The sequence below is a fragment of the Sciurus vulgaris genome (genome assembly GCF_902686455.1).
Source record: "Sciurus vulgaris genome assembly, chromosome: 4".
Classification (NCBI taxonomy): Eukaryota; Metazoa; Chordata; class Mammalia; order Rodentia; family Sciuridae; genus Sciurus; species Sciurus vulgaris.
This window is the reverse complement of record NC_136464.1, coordinates 57,833,930-57,854,654: the sequence shown is the minus strand read 5'-3', so window position 1 is coordinate 57,854,654 and position 20,725 is coordinate 57,833,930. Positions and strand designations below refer to the sequence as shown.

The 20,725-nt window shown below is 38.7% G+C and overlaps 1 protein-coding gene across 1 annotated transcript in view; it reads left to right on the top strand.

Moving 5' to 3' along the window:
- Nucleotides 1–15,321, top strand: part of SUPV3L1 (Suv3 like RNA helicase) — a 31,615-nt gene extending 16,294 nt beyond the window's left edge. The window contains exons 7-15 of the mRNA XM_079135776.1: nucleotides 1,570–1,647; nucleotides 3,227–3,318; nucleotides 4,529–4,709; nucleotides 5,266–5,359; nucleotides 6,651–6,870; nucleotides 8,207–8,287; nucleotides 8,641–8,817; nucleotides 13,429–13,577; nucleotides 14,221–15,321. Of these exons, the coding sequence (XP_078991902.1) occupies nucleotides 1,570–1,647; nucleotides 3,227–3,318; nucleotides 4,529–4,709; nucleotides 5,266–5,359; nucleotides 6,651–6,870; nucleotides 8,207–8,287; nucleotides 8,641–8,817; nucleotides 13,429–13,577; nucleotides 14,221–14,656 (1,508 nt within the window). The 3' untranslated portion in view covers nucleotides 14,657–15,321. The remainder of the gene's footprint in view (nucleotides 1–1,569; nucleotides 1,648–3,226; nucleotides 3,319–4,528; nucleotides 4,710–5,265; nucleotides 5,360–6,650; nucleotides 6,871–8,206; nucleotides 8,288–8,640; nucleotides 8,818–13,428; nucleotides 13,578–14,220) is intronic.
- The last annotated feature ends 5,404 nt before the right edge of the window (nucleotides 15,322–20,725 follow it).

Below are 20,725 nucleotides of genomic sequence, written 5' to 3'. Positions count from 1 at the left end.
GACACTTTACTACTGAGCTACATCTCCAGCCCTTTTTGAGACAGGATCTCACTAAGCTGCTAAAGCTGGCCTTGAATTTAGAATCCTCCTGCCTCAGCCTCCTGATAGCTGGGATTATAGGTGTGTGCCAGCACACCTAGTCCCTCTTTTTTTTTTTTTTTTTTGTTACTGGGGAACCCAGGGGCTCTTAACTGCGGAGCCACATCCCCAGCCCTTTTTATTTTTCATTTAGCGTTAGGATCTCACTGAGTTGCTTAGGGTCTTGCTAAATTGCTGACGCTAGCTTTGAACTCTCAATCCTCTTGCCTCAGCCTCCTGAGTCACTAGGATTACAGGCGTGCGCCACTGCGCCTGGCTTCTGTTTTTCTTAAAAGACCTGAAATGTTAATAATTATGGTTGAAAGTTCCTTTTCATCACTTCCCAATTTTCCACTCCCTCTTTTAATTTAACTGCTATTAAGTATTTGTTGTATTATCTTTTCTGTCTCATATCACTGATATATATTATCTGTCAAGACTAGAGATGATAGTATTTAAAATATTAAATTATTGTATTTTATTACTGTTGTGTGATTTTTTTATTTTTAACTTCACATGTTTGTAGACCTAGCCTGATGAAGATATCTATATTTGTATAGCTGAAGTTTTTCAGTTTAAACTATTACATAGTATTCTTATGACACAAACTGTGCATTACTCTATTAAAGGATATTTAGGTTATTTAAGATTTTTACCTATTGCAGTGCTACAGTGAATTTTTTAAATGGGTTGGAAAACATTTTAACATTTTAATTGAAAATTAAAATTTTTCTTGTATGAGCAATTGTATTTTTTTTTTTTAACTCGGGTGTTTAACTACTAAGTGGCATCCATGGCCATTTTTTATATTTTATTTTGAGATAGGGTCTTGCTGAATTGCTTAGGGCCTTGCTAAATTGCTGAGGCTGGCTGAACATGAGATCTTCCTGCCTTAGCCTCCTGAACCTCTGGGATTATAGGCGTGCACTGCTATGCCCAGCAATGTGCTGGGGCTTTTTTTTAGTTGTAGATGGACACGTAAATCTATTTTTTTTATTTAATTTTTTATGTGGTGCTGAGGATCAAACCCACATGTGCTAGGCAAGTGCTCTACCACTGAGACACGACCCCAGCCCATGGTGATTCTTTTTAGGCAAATTCTCCAGGCAGTCTCTGAGGTTGCTGAAGATAGGATAAATGGAACTGCTTAATATAGGGGTGTGCATTCAAGTGGTTAAGAGTATCCTCTTCAGAGTTAGATAATCTGAGTTTGAATTTCACTTACTGTCTCACCTTGGGCAAGTAACTTCTTTGGTCCTCAGTTAACTCTCCTGTCAAGTGGAGATAATGGTAATACTTAACCTCCTAGAGTTGTTGTGAGAATTAAATGAGATACAATTACAAAACCCTTAGAACAAGCCTGCCCAAGAGAACCATAGTGAAGGATAATGGTGGTGGTGATAGTGATGAAAGATTGAATTTTGGTGTTGGAATTTGTTTATAATACTATTTAAGTAGATTGCATTGCTCATATAACTTTTTTGTTTTAAGATGAAGTGGCCGTAATTGATGAAATTCAGATGATTCGAGATCCAGCCAGAGGATGGGCCTGGACCAGAGCACTTCTAGGTTGGTGGTCTTGGTGCTATCAAACAGGGACTTAGGACCTCTGCACTATTTGTGTAGCTTGACATTGCCCAGTAGTCGGCTAGATTCCCTTTTTTTTTTTTTTTTTGACAAAAGTCAGCTATAAAAGTCAGTGCAGTGTGGGTTTTTGATTTTTGAAATACTATTTCAATAATGGGAAATCTACTTTTACTGTTACAAAATAGGTATAACCATGTAATTAAAGTCAAAATGTTTAAGTCTTTTGATTGCGGATGTAGCTCAGTGGAGGAGTATTTGCCTAGCATGCACAGCGTCCTGGGTTCAATCTGTAGCGCCCCACATTTACACAATGACGACCAAACATTTTGGTTTTGGTGTGTGTCGTGCCAATCTTTTTTCTTCTGTATGTGGTGTTTTAAGAACATTTAATTTTGTATTTTGCTTTTTTTCAGTTGTTATTTCATAGACATTTTTTCATATTGTTAATGTAACTGCCTCTCCTCCATTGAAGAGCAGTACCAGAATTTATAATTTAAAGTTGAACTTCTGCAGGGGTGGGGCGGCTACCAGATATTGAATCCAGAGGTACTTTAACAACTGAGCCACATCCCCAGACCATTTTATTGTATTATTATTATTTTTTTTGAGACAAGGTTTCTCTAAGTTGTTTGTGGCCTTGATAAGTTGCTGAGGCTAGCTTTGAACTTGTGATCCTCCTGCCTCAACTTCCCAAGTTGCTGGGATTATAGGTGTTCACCACCATGCCTGGCAAAGTTAAACATTTCCCCCTATTAGTAATAATTCTGCAGTAAAAATCTTGCGGCTGTGACTTTTTATTTATTTATTTGTTTAGGATATGGTCCTTTAAGTATGGAGTTCTTAAGGTCCATGGACATGAATGATATTCTATTGCTTGATATTGCAGTAAATTTTTTTTTTTTTTTGCTTTTTTAAATTCTATAATAGTTATACATGATAGTAGAATGCATTTTGATACATCATACGTAAATGGAGCATAACTTATCATTCTTCTGGTTGTAAATGACGTAGAATCACACTGGTTGTGTGATCAATCATGCACATAGGGTAATAATGTCAATTCATTCTATCCTTCCTACCTCCATACTTTCTCTTCATTCACCTCTACCTAATCCAAAATACCTCTGTTTTTCCCTAGCCCCTTCCCCCCAAGTAAATTTTTGATCAGTAAGTTGTATATTCAGATTTAAAAACAAATAATTGAACTCTTTCTTCAAATAATACTGATGTGTTAAGCCTATAATAAAACAGATGGAAGTGGATCTGGCCAGGGGTAAGGAGCTTGGACTTTCTTTTGCCCTCCAGTTCCTAACCTCTGAAGTACCTCAGTGATACCTTGGAGCCTAATTTGAAAAATACAAGCACAGGACTAATACTGAGCCCTAAGCATCAGGATACCATGTTCTAGTCCTGACTGACTTCACCCTGATAGACTTGAAATCTTGGCCAGAGCAGTTTAAGAACTTCGAGATTTAGAAAAACAGAGATGATCTTTGTTTTGCAAATGTTACATATTTAATTATATCTTTAAAAAAAAAAAAATCCCATTGTGCATTTACAGGACTGTGTGCTGAAGAAATCCATTTATGTGGAGAATCTGCTGCTATCGATCTCGTCACTGAGCTTATGTACACAACTGGGGAGGAAGTGGAGGTACTATGCTTCATTCTCAAGTGGCACAGCAGGTAGCTCAGAGTAGCTATGCTGTAGCTTTAGACCCTAGGCAATGTAATCAAAGAGAAAGCTTCATTTTTTTGTAGTTGACCAGCTCATATATATCGGGTTGAACCTCATGGTGTGAAGTATGAAGTCCTGACAGAGTAGCCGTTACAGCATCCTAAGTCTAAGGGGCATTCTTTTTTTTTTTTTTTTTTCCAGTGCTGGAGATAAAACTCAAGGCCTTGTATATGCTAGGCACACACTCTTATCACTGAGCTACATCCCCGGCCTGGCTGATTCTTTATCTTCACAAAATTCTTTGGGATTTGAGCAGGTCAGCTTAGAATTAAGTAAATCAGGGTTTTGAGTGTGAGACCCCCTAAAACTCATACAAAATCATGTATGTCACATATTAGGGTCTTCAGTATTCATCTGACTGTCAGACACCAGTTGTGTCTCTTTTGCAGATTCCTAGAGTAGGAGGTAACTGGTTTCCTCTAAGTCCTACTGTCCTTTTTCCTTACCAGGGTTCTATAATAAGATAATAAGACGAGGAAATATTTTTAGTTGACCATTGTTTTACTTTTATACTCAGTTTTCAGGGAGAGGTTCTGGAATGTGGTGGAAGAAATTCTGGATTCTATCTGAGCTTTGCTGTTTTTAGCTTTGCATTTGGAGGCAAATCATAGGTTAGAATTGGAAAAAGCTCTGACCCAGTCATTTATTGGGCTCTATTTTACTCATTCATGAAATGGAAATAACAGTTAACCCTTCTGAAGTTGCTGCATTACCATGAAAATCAATATATGTGAAAGTGCTTTGAAAGTGTAGGGAATACTGTATGATATTTTATTAATTTAGAAATGCCAATGAGAGGGGGCTGGGGTTGTGGTTCAGTGGTAGAGCTCTTGCCTAGCACGTGTGAGGCACTGGGTTCCATCCTCAGCATCACATAAAAATAAATAAATAAAGGGATTGTGTCCACCTACAACTAAAACATTAAAAAAAAAAAAAAAAAGAAAAGAAAGGCCAGTGAGAACTGAGGGTAACACTTAAATGTCAGAGTGAATCTTTTCCTGTGTTTCCCTTGAAAAATGTTGGTACTTATCAGTTTTTAGCTACTGTGATTGCTTTGCAAGCTTTTCAGTTATTAGAGGAAGTTGTGTTGGGTGTGTTACTTTACCACTACATGTTTTTGTTGTAGGTTCGAAACTATAAGAGGCTTACCCCCATTTCTGTGCTGGATCATGCACTGGAATCTTTAGATAACCTTCGGCCTGGGGACTGTGTTGTCTGTTTTAGCAAGAATGATATTTATTCTGTGAGTCGACAGATTGAAATTCGGGGCTTGGAATCGGCTGTTATATATGGCAGTCTTCCACCTGGTAATTATTGACTTTCATTATGCTAGAATATAAAATCTCCTATTTTTGCCAAATATGTTAAACTATGTATAGAAAACAGTAAAAATATTGAAAGTAAGCCATTTGGTTTATTGGTAATTTATTATAGATCATATAGAATAAATATTTTTTCTAGTTAACCTGGTGGGGAATAGGAATACTTGAATTATTTGTAACTCTTGTAGTAATTTGCTGCTGTTATCATAGCCTATATTTTAAACTTTGGGTTTATGGTTTCCTTACAAAATATCTTAAAATATGGACGTGGTAATTCCCTTTGAATTGTCCTGAAATCTATTAAGCGTCCTCAGAATGATAAGATTAGTGAGCTGGGGAACTGCGTTGCTGCTGAGGGGCCTCTTAAAGGAGTGGAGGTAAAGGATAAGTGACTCTTTGAGAATATAAAGAAGGAAATTTTGAAACAATAAGTTTTATCCATTAAAATGGAAAGAGCAGGGACAAGGGTTTCTAAGATATGCTTAGCATGAGGTAGTAAAGATTGAGAGTGCTGATTTAACATAAACTATTCCTGTTGTAGGGACCAAACTTGCTCAAGCAAAAAAGTTTAATGATCCCAATGATCCATGCAAAATCCTGGTTGCTACAGATGCAATTGGCATGGGACTTAATTTGTAAGTAATTTGTTTTTAATAAGCATGGATATTCAGTGGGTTAGATGATAGTTTTGGGGTTTGTTTCAATGTTTTAGTTGATGTGAATGATCAAATACTTTGCTTTAGGAGAATGGGCATTACAGTGTGGATTTGAGCTTTATCTTGCTTTTATCTATTGAAGGAATAAGAAGAAAATATCATATAGCACTAGGACTTTGGAGTGCTGCCCCCTACTCTGCTAACCTGTCATTACCTCACTTTATTTTCAGTTTCTTGGCCAGCAGACATCCAAGTGCCTGTTATGCCTATGGGGCTGGCCATTCTCTCTCGTGATAACAATGTTAAGCCACAATATTCAGCCATAGATAATGAAGGCACCTATATACCTTTAAGAATCAAAGAAGTATTAATAGCTCTTACTAGTGGCTCTTCTTTTTCTTTTTTTGAGATGAAATCTTGCTGTGTTGCCCAGACTGGCCTTAAACTCTTCTTGGGCCTTAGGGATCCTCCTGCCTCAGCCTCCTGAGTAGCTGGAACTACAGGCACATACCACTACACCTGGTATAGCTTACTTTTTAAAGCAATATGAGAACGCTTTGTATGGGTTATTTGTAAGAAAGTCATTTTCTATGTTTTATTAAGGTATAATTTACAGACCATAAAATTCACCCGTTGTAAATGTACAGTTTGATGATTTTGAGTTAGAACATACTATTTAAAGAAAAGAATTACCATTCTTTTTGTCAGTTACTATTGAAGAAATTAAAGGAAGAAAAAGAATTACCAATAAACTTAAAAAAATAATTTGTAGTTATAGATGGACACGATACCTTTATTTTGTTTATTTATTTTTATGTGGTGCTGAGGATCCAACCCAGCGCCTCACATGCTAAGCAAGTGCTCTACCACTGAGCTGCAACCCCAGCCCTACCAACACACTTTTTTTTTCTTTGTTTATTTATTTTTATTAATAAAAATTCTACTTCATTTGTGTGTGTGTGGTACTGGGGATTGAGCCCAGGGCTGCTCTATCACTAAGCTCCAAACCCAGTGTTTTTTATTTTTCATTTGGAAACGGAGTCTCACTAAGTTGCCCCCACTGGCCTCAAACTTGTGACCCTCCTGCCTCAGCCTACTGAGTAACTGGGATTTCTGGTGAGCACCACCACACCTATCTTCTTTGTTTTTTTAAATGGCAGCAAAATAACAAATATGCCTAAATTAGATTCAGAGCAAGCATTTCTGGGATGACCCAAATAACAGGGACATGTTTATGCATTCTGTGGGATCACTTTTATTTCTGTTTCAGGAGCATAAGGAGAATCATTTTTTACTCCCTTTTAAAGCCCAGTATCAATGAGAAGGGAGAGAAAGAAATAGAACCAATCACCACCTCTCAAGCCTTGCAGATTGCAGGCAGAGCAGGTAGATTCAGCTCACAGTACAAAGAAGGAGAGGTTACAACGATGAATCGGGAAGACCTTGGTTTATTAAAGGAGATTTTGAATAGGCCGGTGGATCCCATAAAGGTAAGGTATAATACATGAATTAGTCCTTCCTTGGGGAGTTCAGTCGTACCTTCCCTCACCCACATCCATACTCTTGCCTGGAAGCAGAAATAAGCCAAAGACAATTTTGTGTCTTGAAAACCACATAAAGAAAAACCAATAAAGAAAGTCCTTCTTTATTGTTATGAAGAGGCGTAGAGACCCCTTGGTCAGAGAATGCTGTGCAAGTGGAAAATCCAGATTGAGCAAGTTTAGTTGGCCTGATTTTCCTTTAGTTCTTCCTAGCAAGATAGCAGCAGGTGGGGAAGAAGGGGCAAAGTTGCTTCAGGTGGCCACATAGAGCTGTCAGCTGTCTCTGTCAGTGGACTGAAAAGCACCAGAAGTTTGGTTACAGAAGAAACTCTTTAAGTGCAGATCAGTAACAGCCCTGAGCAACACAATTTCAAACCAGTAAGGACAGTGTTAAATTTTGGTGAATGTAGGTATTAAATAAGAAGTGTACTCATTTTAAACAAATTAACTTAAAAATTAAAGTTGCCTGGAAAATTCACTTACACGTGGCTAATTTCATTTGTTAGTAACACTAGATAAAGGGGAATTAATGCAAGACAAAACTCCTGGAGGAAAGTTGTGGTTGAAACCACTTCTGTAGTTTTTGCAAGGAGTGTGGTTGTGTTTATGGGGGCTTCCAGTGCAGTTAAAGTTTGACACACCCTGATTTCCCTCTGGGCTACCTTATTTCTTATATTCCAACTCTTCCTCTCTCCCTTAGGACCTGTCTGTCTTGCTTCCTTTCTTCTCCTTTCCATTTTCTTTCTGTCTCGCTTTCTTCATTCCTTATGCTTATTTTGGGCATTTCTTGATACTGTAATATATATAATTAAAGAGATAACTGGCCTCCTGTTTAGAAGTTTTCTCTTGTATGTGTGTATATCACTTTTATTGCCCTGGTTAAGTCAGCTGAGTTTTTCTTGTTTGCTTTTATTCAGTGGAGAGAATTGAGACCTAGAAAATTTTCATCCTGGAAAGCATTTTGGGTACTTCATCAACTCATAACAGGTTTTAGAAATATGACTAAAATATGAGCACAAGACTGTTTGCTTAATGAGCATTATCTGTTATTTTTACTAGATCATCTCATTAGTTTTTCTAATTGTTAATAAGTGGTAAGATGATGATGGTTTTTTGTTTTGTTTTTCTATTTTAAATTCTTGGCATTTAACTCCTTTGGCAACTCCTGAATATAGGACTTTATTTTGAAATAAGCAAACTTATCCTTTCAAAAAAAAAAAAAAAAAGAAAGAATCAGCTTACAGTCATTTTTTTTTTTTTTTTTTTTTTTTTACTTTTCCTAAAGGCAGCAGGTCTTCATCCCACTGCTGAGCAGATTGAAATGTTTGCGTACCACCTCCCTGATACAACACTTTCTAATCTCATCGTAAGTAGAAGCTCACTTTTAAGTTTTATCTGAAAATGGTGGTATGCCAGACAATTCCTGGTCCACCTCATGGACCTGGATGGATAGTCTGCCTTTGTAAAGTTGCTCTCCTTGTAACTTATCTTGTAGATGAAAACTTTCTTTCAAAATCCTATGGGAGTTTGTCTTGAGGAATTTTCTGTCTGAGTGTTTCAGGTTGGGAAGGCTGTGGGGGAAATCTCTTAGATTCAGGAAGCAGTGAATAAAGCAGGCCTTTCTGGAAGTCTTTTATGGATTAAAGATATTGTCTTTTGTAAACTTTATTCCTGCCCACTGATGCAGTCCAGTAACTTCATATATCTTTTCTCCCCCAGGATATTTTTGTAGACTTCTCACAAGTTGATGGGCAGTATTTTGTCTGCAATATGGATGATTTTAAGTTTTCTGCAGAGTTGATCCAGCACATCCCATTAAGTCTCCGAGTGAGATATGTGTTCTGCACAGCCCCTATCAGCAAGAAGCAACCCTTTGTGTGCTCCTCACTGTTACAGGTGAGCCTTTATCTCTGCTACTTTGACTTGTTTCAATTGGACACCTTTTTCTCCAAATAGTTGTTTGTTATTCAAAATTAAAAACTTGGGAGAGTACCATGTAATATAAGAAACTTCCTAAAAACTTAAATATCCTTGACTTTTTGAACCCAGGGGTGTTCTACCACTGAGCTATATTCTCAGCCCTTGTTATTTATTTGCTTTTTATTTTAAGACCATTCTCACTAAGTTGCCCAGGGTGGTCTCAAACTTGTCATCCTCCTGCCTTAGCCTCCCAAAATGCCAGGATTACAGGTGGGCACCACTATGCCTGGCTTTTACAGATAATTTTTAAGGGAGGAAGGAGCCCTTGTCTTATATTTGGGTTTATACGGTAGCCACTGTGAAGAAGCTAAAACAAATAATTTAAACATATTTTGAGGGATTGCCCTGTGCCTGATGGTGAACCTTTTCCTTGTTGTTGTCGGCTTATACTGTTTGAAAGGGAGAAGGATTGCAGCAGTGGTAATAGTGTTCAGTTTTTGCAACTGTGAGGCACTGCCGGGGCTGCTGTCTTGTGTGAGTATGGGGCCTAGGCCAGCCCCCTTTCTTCTAACCCATTTGCATAGGGACGTGAATCTCTGGCTTCTGAGGAGCACAGGACTCTGGAGGGCAGGGGCAGGCAGGAGAATGGGATAAACTGAGCTGTTCTCTCCCCTCTGTGCTCTGGCATGCCCTGTTGCCTCTGTGTGGTGAGCTCTCCCACCCCAGCCCTACAGAGGCCTCCTCCTCTGAAGACCCATCGTTGCCATCCATCTCTAGGCCTCATATTCTAGCTCTTAGTTTATGCACACTAGCTCTTATTTTAACCAAATCTATATCTAAGTTTATATATATATATATATACACACACACACATATATGTATATATTACATATATTTACACAAATATATATTTAATATATGTATAATTAATATATATAATTATACATTTATATAATTTATAATTACATATATAATCATAATATATATAATTTATATATTGTAATTTTTATATATAAATATATATACATATATAAATATAATTCATATATATTTATAAATTATATATAAAATTATATAATATATAACTATAATATATAATTATATAAATTATATGATTTATATTAAATATATAGATCATATTATATTAAATTATATAATATATAATTACATAAATTATAATATATGAACATTATAATATATAATATATAAATTATAATATATAATTTATAATTATATATTTATATAATTGTATATTTTATGTATGAATATATAATATATTTAATATATGTATATATTAAATATATTTAATACATTTAATAATATATGTATATATCTATACATATATTTACACAAACATATATATATATGTATGTGTGTGTATATATATATGTTATTTCATTCTTTTTCTTTTTGGTACCAGGAATTAAACCCAGGGAACTTAACCACTGAGCCACATCCCCAGCCCTTTTTTGTGGGGGGATGCAAGAACTTTATTAAAAGAAAAGTACAGTAAAACTTCTCAAAAGCTTAAAAGAAAGGGGGACTTAGACATCTCCCCTCAAGCGCAGCAAGTGCAGAGTGGACTTCTTCTGAATGTTGTAGTCCGACAGGGTGCGCCTGTCTTCCAGCTGTTTGCTGACAAAGATCAACCTCTGCTGGTAAAGTTGCGGGGAGTGCCTTCCTTTCTTGGATCTTTGCCTTGACATTCTCAGTGGTGTCACTGGGCTCCACCTCCAGGGTGATGGTCTTGCCAGTTGAGGTTTTCACAAAGATCTGCATTGTCAGCTGCAGCACACAGCAGAGCAGCGATGGAATGAATGACCGGCCTTGACAGAACTCCATAGCCCATTTTTGTATTTTATTTAGAGCAGGGTCTCACTGAGTTGCTTAGATCCTCACTAAGTCGCTGAGGCTGGCTTTAAACTCAAGGTCCTCCTGCCTTAGTCTTCCAGGCCACTGGGATTACAGGTGTGTGCCACTATGCCCAGGTGTAAATTTATATTTTAAATTATATATATAATGCATAATTAATTTTCTCTTGGTACATGAAAACATTGCAGATGGGTGAATTTGGCTGCCTCCCCACTCTCGGTCCTCTGAAGTACCTGCCATGATGAATTTGTGTGTCTCTGCAGACCTTTTTCGTGGCATTTGCCTGCATGCATGTACACATAGGAATTCTGGTTTTGTCCTGTGGGTGTGTTTTCCCATAAATGTTGACATAGTGAGTTATTCTGCAAATTGCATGTTTTCTTTTTTCCTTAACAATATGTCTTAGAGATCTTCCATGTCTGGGAGTTTACCTAGAAAATGTTTTTCTTGGAGCTGGCATTTGGGGGATAGTTAGCACAAGGTCAGGGGTTAGAGAACAGTCTGAAACCGTGGAAGCTGACCTGAACGGAGCTGGGTTCCGTGGCCTCAGGCTTGTTTGCACTGCCCTTAAGCTGCTACTCTAACAGAACAGGAGCTCTTTGCTAAGGAGTAAGGAATCTCTGGAGCAGTGCAGGTCAACAGTTGTTTATGTTTTCTGTTTAAAGATATACTGTGAATCTAGAGGTTTTCCCTTTGTTCTTGATCTCCACCGTCACTGAACTGTACCGGGCTCAATCCCAAGGATGGCCTCTCAGGCCCTCAGGATGTGTTTTGAAACTGTTCTCCCTCAGCTCTTCAGGGCCAGCTGCAGGTGGGAGTATCTGAATGGATAGATTGCTCTCCTGCCCTCTCCAGGAGCCCCTTAACTTGGACTTCGACTAGTTGTTTGTGGCCAGTTACTAAGGTCATTGCCTTTATATTAAAGTCACTGCCTTTATAAGAGAACTTGAGAAGCCCTGCTTGTTGTGTCCCGACAGGTTAGCATGGTCACATTTCCATCTTCATGGCTGTCTGACTTGGCATTTATTAAAATTGGCAGAATGCACTAGATTAAATTTAACAAAATTAAAAGTATTCTTTAGCCAAAAGGGTCTGCCTCTCTAAAGTATTGACCTTGCTTAGGTTAAACATTGAGAGATAATTTGACTTAATTAGGAAATGAAGTATTTGAAATCAGTTTTGACTTGAAGCCATAGAGTTTAAAATCTTCTTTTTTGTTTTTTGGTACCAGGGATTGGACCCAGAGGTGCTTAACCACTGATCCACACCCCCAGCCTTTTTTATTTTTTATTTTGAGACAGGGTTTCTGCTAAGTTGCTTAGGGCTTCACTAAGTTGCTGAGACTGGCCTTGAATTTGTGATCTTTCCTGCCTCAGCCTCCCCAGCTGCTGGGTTAACAGGCATGCTCCATCATGCCAGCGGGTTTAAACTCTTGCATGTGGGATCTTATTATGCAGTTGTGCTCCTCTCTTGTGTGGTAAAGGTGACGTGAATAATTCCTGGTGTTTTCTGGAGCACAGCTGATTTTTCCAAACTCATTCCTCAACTATATTGTGGTCCCAGGCTAGGGGTATGGTGGTCTCATGTTACTAATGAAGTTGCTGAAGCGTCGACTAGTGACCTGGCCAAGGCCACACAGGTACTTTGAGGCAGTGTCAAGGTGGAGTTGTGAGCAGCTTTGCATCAAACCATCTCAAACAGTTTCTTTATGTTAAGGGAGGACACTGATAAGGTAGAGAAAATTAAGCTCCTATTTGAGTTTATGGGACTATTACATGATGAGGTTGAAATAGGAGTCTTCATGAACTACTTACCAGTAGCTCAGAACATCAAATATTCATAAATAAGAATTAAGAGACTTAAGTCCTGGGAAGTTAGTCTTGTACAACTCTTTTTTTTTTTTTTTTTTTTTTTTTTGGTGGTGGTGCTGGGGACTGAATCCAGTCTCATGCATGCTAGGCAAGTGCTTTACCACTACATTCCCAGCCCATTTGAATAAGCTTTTTTTCTCTTTTTGGTACTGAGGATTAAACCCAAAGATACTAACCACTGAGCCACATCTCCAGCCTATTTTTTGTATTTGATTTTGAGACAAGGTCTCACTAAGTTTCTTAGGGCCTCACTAAGTTGCTGAGTCTGGTTGTGAACTTGAGATCCTCCTGCCCAGTCTCCTAAACTGCTGGGATTACAAGTGTGCACCACTGTGCCCGCTTATTTTTTATTTTGAGACAGAATCTTACTTGCAACTCTAAGTTTCTGAGGCTGGCTTTGAACCTGTGATCCTCTTCCCTTGACCTCCCAGGCCTCTGGGATTATGGTGTGCACCACTGCACCTGGCCCCTTTGTATAACTTGTGATGCAAATATTATTGCCCTAGCTTTGGAAAAATAAGAAAGTCATCCTTTTTTTTTTTTAACAAAAATATCTTTATAAAAGAGTAAGTGATTTTTTCCAAAAGAACTTCAGTTTTCTTTTGTGTACGTGTGTGTGTGTGTGTGTGTGTGTGTGTGTGCATGTGCGTGTGTGTATGTATGTATTAGGTGTTTTTTAAAAATTTTAAAAAGTATCAAGGAGGAAAGAAACCAGCCTGTCTATTGAAACACAACCATAGGTCAATTTTGGTGTGCTTTTTACCTTTTTTTTTTTTTTTTTTTCCTAATCATAGACTTCAGGGAATTCTAATTGTTTTACCAAACTCTTCTCTTTTTCTCTCAGTTTGCCAGGCAGTATAGCAGGAATGAGCCTCTAACTTTTGCATGGTTACGCCGATACATCAAATGGCCTCTACATCCACCTAAGAATATTAAAGACCTTATGGATCTTGAGGCTGTCCATGATGTCTTGGATCTTTACCTGTGGCTAAGGTACCAGACTTTTTCCTTTTTGTGCTCTTGTTTTCTAAGTAATAGGGCAAATCAAAGGTTTTATGAGTGATGGGTTGTTTGTTTGTTTTGCTCTTTCAAACTAGGCACATACTTGCAAGGAGCTCTCTATTATGTTTACTTTCAATAAAAGCATTTGACCCTGGCTTATACTTCTTCCAAAAAAAGTTTTCATGGTTATCATGAAGACAGCCAAGTGACTTCTCACTAGACCCATGCTACTCAAAGAGTGGTCCTTGGATCACAAGTGAAGGTGTCACGTGGGAGCTGTTAGAAATAAAAACTTTCAGCGCCATCCCAGACTTAATCAGATTCTGCATTTTAACAAGATCGCCAGGTGGTTTGCTTGTACACTGACTTTTGAGAACTGATAATCCCTGCTCGAGAGGACAGGGCTTCTCAAAGGAGGGGCATGGCTCTATAGGAGAGCATGTCAGGATCAGTTGAGATAGCTTGCCAACCCTCCCTCGGCATGACATGTTCCTCAGATGTGTTGGGGAAGAAGTGAAAGTTGAACAAAGACACTGGACAGTTTGCAAAAAGAAAACATTTGGAATTAACATAGGTATGCCATTGAGAGATTAGTCCAGAGCTGTTGCTATAATATATCATGTCCTTTTCCTAGCTACCGATTCATGGATATGTTTCCAGATGCCAGCCTTATTCGAGACCTACAGAAAGAACTGGATGGCATTATACAAGATGGTGTTCACAACATCACCAAACTGATCAAAATTTCCGAGACACATAAGCTGTTGAATTTGGAGAGCTCATTAGCAGGGAGCCAGTCACGTTTGTCAGGAACCTTAAAGAGCCAAGCTAGAAGGGTGCGTGGCACCAAAACTACAGGGAGTAAAGCTGCTGAGCCGCCTGGCACCAGCAATGGGGAGATTTCCCTTGCTTCCAGATTGGTGCAGCAAGGACTCCTCACTCCAGACATGTTGAAGCAGCTTGAAAAAGAGTGGTTGACACAACAGACTGAACACCACAGAGAGAGAACAGAGTCTGGGACTTACTCAAAAGGGACAAGAAGAAAGAAGAAGGAACACAATTCTGATTAGTTTTTTTTTTTTTTTTTTTTTTCCAAATAAAAATCTATTTTAAGTTCAGTTTGCTTGAATGAGCATTTACTGCTTGCTGTAGCATTATGGCTATCTTGTTCTGTTTTCTTTGGCATAGAAAAATGAACTCTTAAAGATGACTGCTTTTCCTTTCAGTGTTTCAAAAATTTGGAAATGTCTTAGAGATTTTATTTAACTCTTATATAATGGCCATTTGCAGGATAGCACTGAGTCACTGCACCATAAAGAACTTTGTGTGGGACCAAATCAAGTGAATTGTTTGACCCCTTTGTGAGCTGTTGCTGGGGATGTCATGGATGGGATTCTTTGGTAGACATTATTGTCTGTCATATGTACGGAGGGTGCTGTAGGAGCTGGGAATGTGGAAGGAAGACAGAAAAAAGTTAACAAATACTGTCAGCCCCCTGAGGGCAGGGACTTCTGTCTGTCTGGTTGACTGTGGAATCATAGTGTGGACTATAGTGGAAGCAGCCTTTGTGAAACGAATGGATACAATGGTAGAGAGAAAATGTTATGAAGCAGTATAACAAGGAAGAGTGATAAGTACTGGTGGTGGTGTTTTAGACAGGGTGGTGACCCCTGTCAAAGGCCAGGCTGATGCCTAGTGGCCTCAATTTGTCCATCAAGGGTTTTATTTCCTTTTTTTTTTTTTTTTCTATTAAAATTTATTAGCAATGCTATTAGGAAAAAATAGATTTCTTTTGGGAAAAAGCTGAGAACCACTGCATCAGAGGTTAATCTCTTGGTCGCATGTGTTTCCCCTTACCACCCTCATTCTTACGTTAAAATATCCTTGGCAGTTTGGGTACCTGGAAATATAAGCACAAAAAGAATATCTCTAGGGCAGTACTCCCAGAGTAACAAACTTACCATCAGCTCTAAACACACATTTAATCATGGTGTCCAAGTATTATCCTTAGAAGCTGACACCAAGCTAGAAAATCAATTTAACTGCTATTCAATTATAATTAAAAGTATAATTTAACATCATTTTTAAGAATTACATATTTGAGACCATGAGTTGACACTAGTAGGTGAGTTTTTATATACACACACATATACATACATTTATATTCATATATATTATAATATATTCATATATATTTTATATATATATATATATATTTGTAGATGGACACAATACCTTTATTTTAGTTATTCATTTTTATGGGGTGCTAAAGATCCAACCCAGTGCCTCACACATGCTAGGCAAGTACTCTACCACTGAGCCACAACCCTGGCCCATATCTGAGTTTTAAAATTCAAAATGAAAATCTGCAGTTTATGAAGGATTCCCTTCCTTCATATACAAAATGACTCATTCATTTACTAAATGTTGTAAATAAACGCTACTATGTCATCATGAAGAAAAAAACTATGATCAAAGATCACGGAGTTCTGAATACTGCACAGTCACTATACATGGTATGTGATAAAACATGGTACACTTTATATGGCAGTAACATGCAGTGATTTGGTTGTAGACATGTTGATGTAGGTTCAGTTACGTCATAATTCTGTGTAGGTGTTTACAGTTTGGGAGTTTTAAGGATGAAAGGAGGAATTATTTAATGCTTACACTGTAAAGACACCTGAACACACAACAGTACACAGTAGCTATTAAAATGGGATTTATAAAACAAAAACATAAGGATGTCCATCAAAGTTTTTAACCCTGGTTTAACACACAGCTGAAAGAAGTTGAAGGTCATCAGCTTTGAGTAGGACAGATGTGATTCTGCACTTCCCACTGCTTCCAGCTTTGTGACCTTGCCTCATGGAACTTCGTCTCTACATCTGAAGAAAGTGGACCCTAGAGCTTCTTAGAGTTGGGTGGTTAAATGTGATGATGTCAAGTTCAAAGCCAGCCTCAACAACTTAGTGAAGCCCTAACCAGTTTATGGAGACTGTCTGTAAAAAAACAAAGAACTGGGGATGTGGTTCAGTGGTTAAGCATCCCTGGGTTCATCCTTGGTGCCTGAAAATGTGCTGATGTGCTGTTTAGTACAGGGCCTGGCGCACAGGAAGTGTTTTATAAAGCTGAAGATTCGGGCTGTGAAGTGAAGTGAACCTGAGGTCATTTTGAGAACTGAACTAATTTGAGCAACTGCTGGATTGAGGCTGACTTCAGAGAAGGGATTAAACCTGATTTGGCTCAAATTGGGCCAGGGAGCAGAGGCAGATTTGCCAGGGTAGTCACTGCTCTTGGCTTTGACCTCAGTAGTTAAGAATCGACAATATTTCATTTAAATGAGATGACAGTCTTCATTCTGACCTTCACCTTCATGAGAATAAAGGCTGAACAGGTGGTGCTGACCATTTCTCCCTCGCCTGTGGGTAGAGTAATGAAATGCTTGGAAAGACACATTCCTTTCGATATTTTGCATTTGCACAACTCTTGCTTCTGGAAGTTTGCTTTCCCCTGTGACTTACACCATGGCTGGTGATCACGCAGGTGGTCTCAAGAAATTTAGGTGATGAGGTACGTCAATCACTTGGAGTGTTGTTAATTCTCCACTTTTCTCCAGATGACAGCCAGAGTTGGCAAATGGGAGAAGACGCTTAGGCAAGGCTCTTACAGACTTGGGCAAGTTAAATGTTTGCATTTAAAAAATGCTGTCAGGGAAGGGCTGCTTGAACGTCTAGCTAAAGAATGTTTATGAACAGTGATGATCTGCCCTTTTACCTCGCCCTTCTTTTCTGGGGCAGAAGGGCACTGTGGATAAGCAGAGGAGACCAAACAAAAAACATGACATCACAGGAAGAAAATGAAGAATGTAAGAGTAGATAATTAGAGTAGCCCTGGGTAAATTTATGAAGTATGCCTAAAATTGACACCATAAAAAAAATCCTGATCTTCTATTTCGTTTGTGCAAAAATTTGACTTGTCCCTTATCTTTATGGTGGGCTTTTTGGATAAGTTCAAGGTGTACATTTCACTGTAGTCATTCCTGCCTTTTCCAAAACAGCTTTTTTTTTTTTTTTTTTTTTTTTTTTTTTTTTTTATAAATCCTATGCAGTTTTCTAGTAGGTTTTGAAAGCCCTTCTTGGATTATTGTGGGTTTGGCTGAACATCAGTCAATGGGAGGTGTGGACTGAGGCTTAGACGTTCCCCTGTTCTGTCCCTACGGACCCAAGGAATTTAGTGAAAATGTGGTTATACATCACTGGCTAGGATTAATAACCAGTGGCTGTACTTTGTCCATTATGTCTGTGAAAGAGTGAAAGTTTACACAGTGACACTGGATCTTTGAAAAATGGCTTCCTGTGAATCGTAGATGTACAATACCATCATCACAAACCATCAAAGTCTCTTACACTTGGAACCAGGAGTCTGTAATTATAATGCAGTGATTCATTCTCTGTGTGTCCAACTTCAAACAAGCCTATTAGGCTATAATGAAAAGTTGTAGTGTTCTAAGAGACAATATAAACATGTTTCTGCATGACCACTGCTATCTATAAATGTTTGTCATTTAAGTTAATGGGGCAGTTTCATAGACAAAAAACAGTAATTATCTTTTTGGGTAAAAAAGAAAAATGTTCCAGGATTAAAACAAAAAAAAAAAAAAAAAGAAATTGAAATAGAATGGGACTTTCTTTGAAGACTGAATTTAAGAAGGTATTTTTGACTGGGCATGGTGATGCATGCCAATCATCCCAGTGGCTTAGGAGGCTGAGGCAGGAGGATGTCAAGTTCGAGGTCAGCCTGGGCAACTTGGCAAGACTCTGTCTTAAAACAAAAAATAAAAAGTGGTTGGAGATGTGGCTCATTGGTAAGTTCCCCTGGGTTCAATCTCAAGGACTGCCAAAAAAAAAAAAATCTGGTCACTAAGTGTGTTCTTTGCTAATGATATCATTGCTTCTAAAGCCTCCCAGATGACAAAGCTAGGCAATGCATGTGTGCCTGCTAACCTATGTATAGACGTGGGTGTGTAAGTGTTTATATAACATAAATACACCTATAGCTGCAGTAAGCTAAACATGAGTTTTGCTGACTTGCAGTATATGAATGGGTCTAGCCTTCTCCCTTGCTTGACTGAAACCTCTCACTTCAATAGTGAGAAACCTTCCTCCTACCATCTACCATCCATTTACTTAATTGTTCAATTCCAGTACGCATGGGTAGTAGTTTCAGAACTGCTAAGCCACACTCTTGTGGAAATATCTGTATCAGCCAGAGTGCCACCCTACCTCTAGGGCATTCATCTTGGCAACTTCCCCTATTTCCAAAGTTACTTAGGTGTCTTCCCCTTCAGTGAGACTATTTTATACATTTATAATACAGTTAGAGTCTTTTGTCACATTGTTGCATCCCTGACCTCATTTTTTTTTAAGATGCTGGGAATTGAATCAAAGGCCTGGTGTATGCTAGGCAGATGCTCTGGCAACTAAACTACATCCCTAGCCCTGAGAAATTTTTTTTTTTTTTGGGGGGGGGAGGTACTGGGATTGAAACCAGGGGCACTAAACCACTGAGCCACATCCCCAGCCCTTTTTAATATTTTATTTAGAGACAGGGTATCCCTGAGTTGCTTAGGGCCTGGTTAATTTGCTAAGGCCGGCCTTGGACTTGCAATCCTCCTGCCTCATCCTCCAAGCCGCTGGAATTACAGGCATGCACCACAGCACCCAGTGCCTCACCACTGAGCCACAACCCCAGCCCCAAGTTCATCCCCGCTGTGAAATTCTATGGGTCTTGACAAGAGTGTTGTGTCATGTATTCACCTTATGGTAAAACAACAGTGTCCTAAGCACTCCTCTGTGTTTCACTTATTCGATGATTCTCTCCAAATCCCCGACAAGTACTGCTCTGTTTGTTGTCTCAGGTTTGGCCTTTTCAACATGCGTGGCTTTTAAATGTTTCCTCTGAGGTCATTTAGTTTTACCAGAGGAAATGTGAGGCTCCTCGTTTCCTCCTGGGAGGGAGGAAAGGAGCCTCCTTGGGTAGATGTCTGCTGGTCCAGGCTGGACAGGAAAGGTTGGGTTGGGGTCCTCGTGTGCAGCTGGAGGGTTTCACTAGTTGCCCCGTTTTTCGGTCTTGTGCCTCACCCCCACTTTGCATGGTGCCTGGTGGTCTCAAGTGCAAGGGATGTTAGGTTCCATCTCTGCCGAGAGTGAAAGCCCTGATTCCTGAAGGCGTGGGGTGGGATGGAGGGGCACACCGGGGCCTGTTTTTTTTTTTAATGTAGATTTCTAAACATTGTTTTCAGCTCCTGTGTCTTGCCTCCTGTTTTTCTGAAGCAGCTGGATCTCCAATCTGAGTATTTCTAGAATTTTACAAATGTCATTAGCTCACTTAGCAGAATCACCCTGTGCAAGCACTTAGGTTTCAATGTCTCCTCTGTGAAGCTATTACTTTTCTATGTCCAAAATTATGTTAATGACCTCTTATTGACCACTAGTTCCCTCCTTTTTTTTTTTTTTAATGGTACTGTGGATTGAACCCAGGAGTGCTCAACCACTGAGCCACATCACCAAGCCCTTTTGAGACAGGTCCTTGCTTGCTACGTTGGAGGCTGGTCTTGAACTTGCAATCCTCCTGCCTCAGCCTCCTGAGCTGCTGAAATTACAGGCATGCACTACTGCACCCAGTTATTTCCTTTCATTTTTGTGTCCTCTTGAGTTGATACTATGTTTAGCCAAAAGTTTTGTACAATTTCGGAAGCTGGTTATTTTATGCAGTTGAGATTGAAATTATTCTGAGAAATATTAAAAGCCATGTGAATTACATTTCCTTGTCTGGCTTATCTTTCTAAATATGTGTTTTGAAAATATGGCTATTAATGTACAGTTGTGGTTTAAAAAAATAGGTCTGTCATCATTTCTTCATGAACATTCCCTGTCTTCCCTAGGTTAGCCACAAACCTAAGAAAAAGATCAGTTAGCATTCTTTTGAAACTTGCTGAGGTTAACATTTCTGTTTCATTTGTGGTTGCTCCCATGGAGACACCATAGTAACTGTAACCACTGGCAGAGTTTGGAAGTTTTTACATTGATTTTCTTTTTGTGGACATTTGTTCTCACTCACTCTTACTCTTTTGTAGC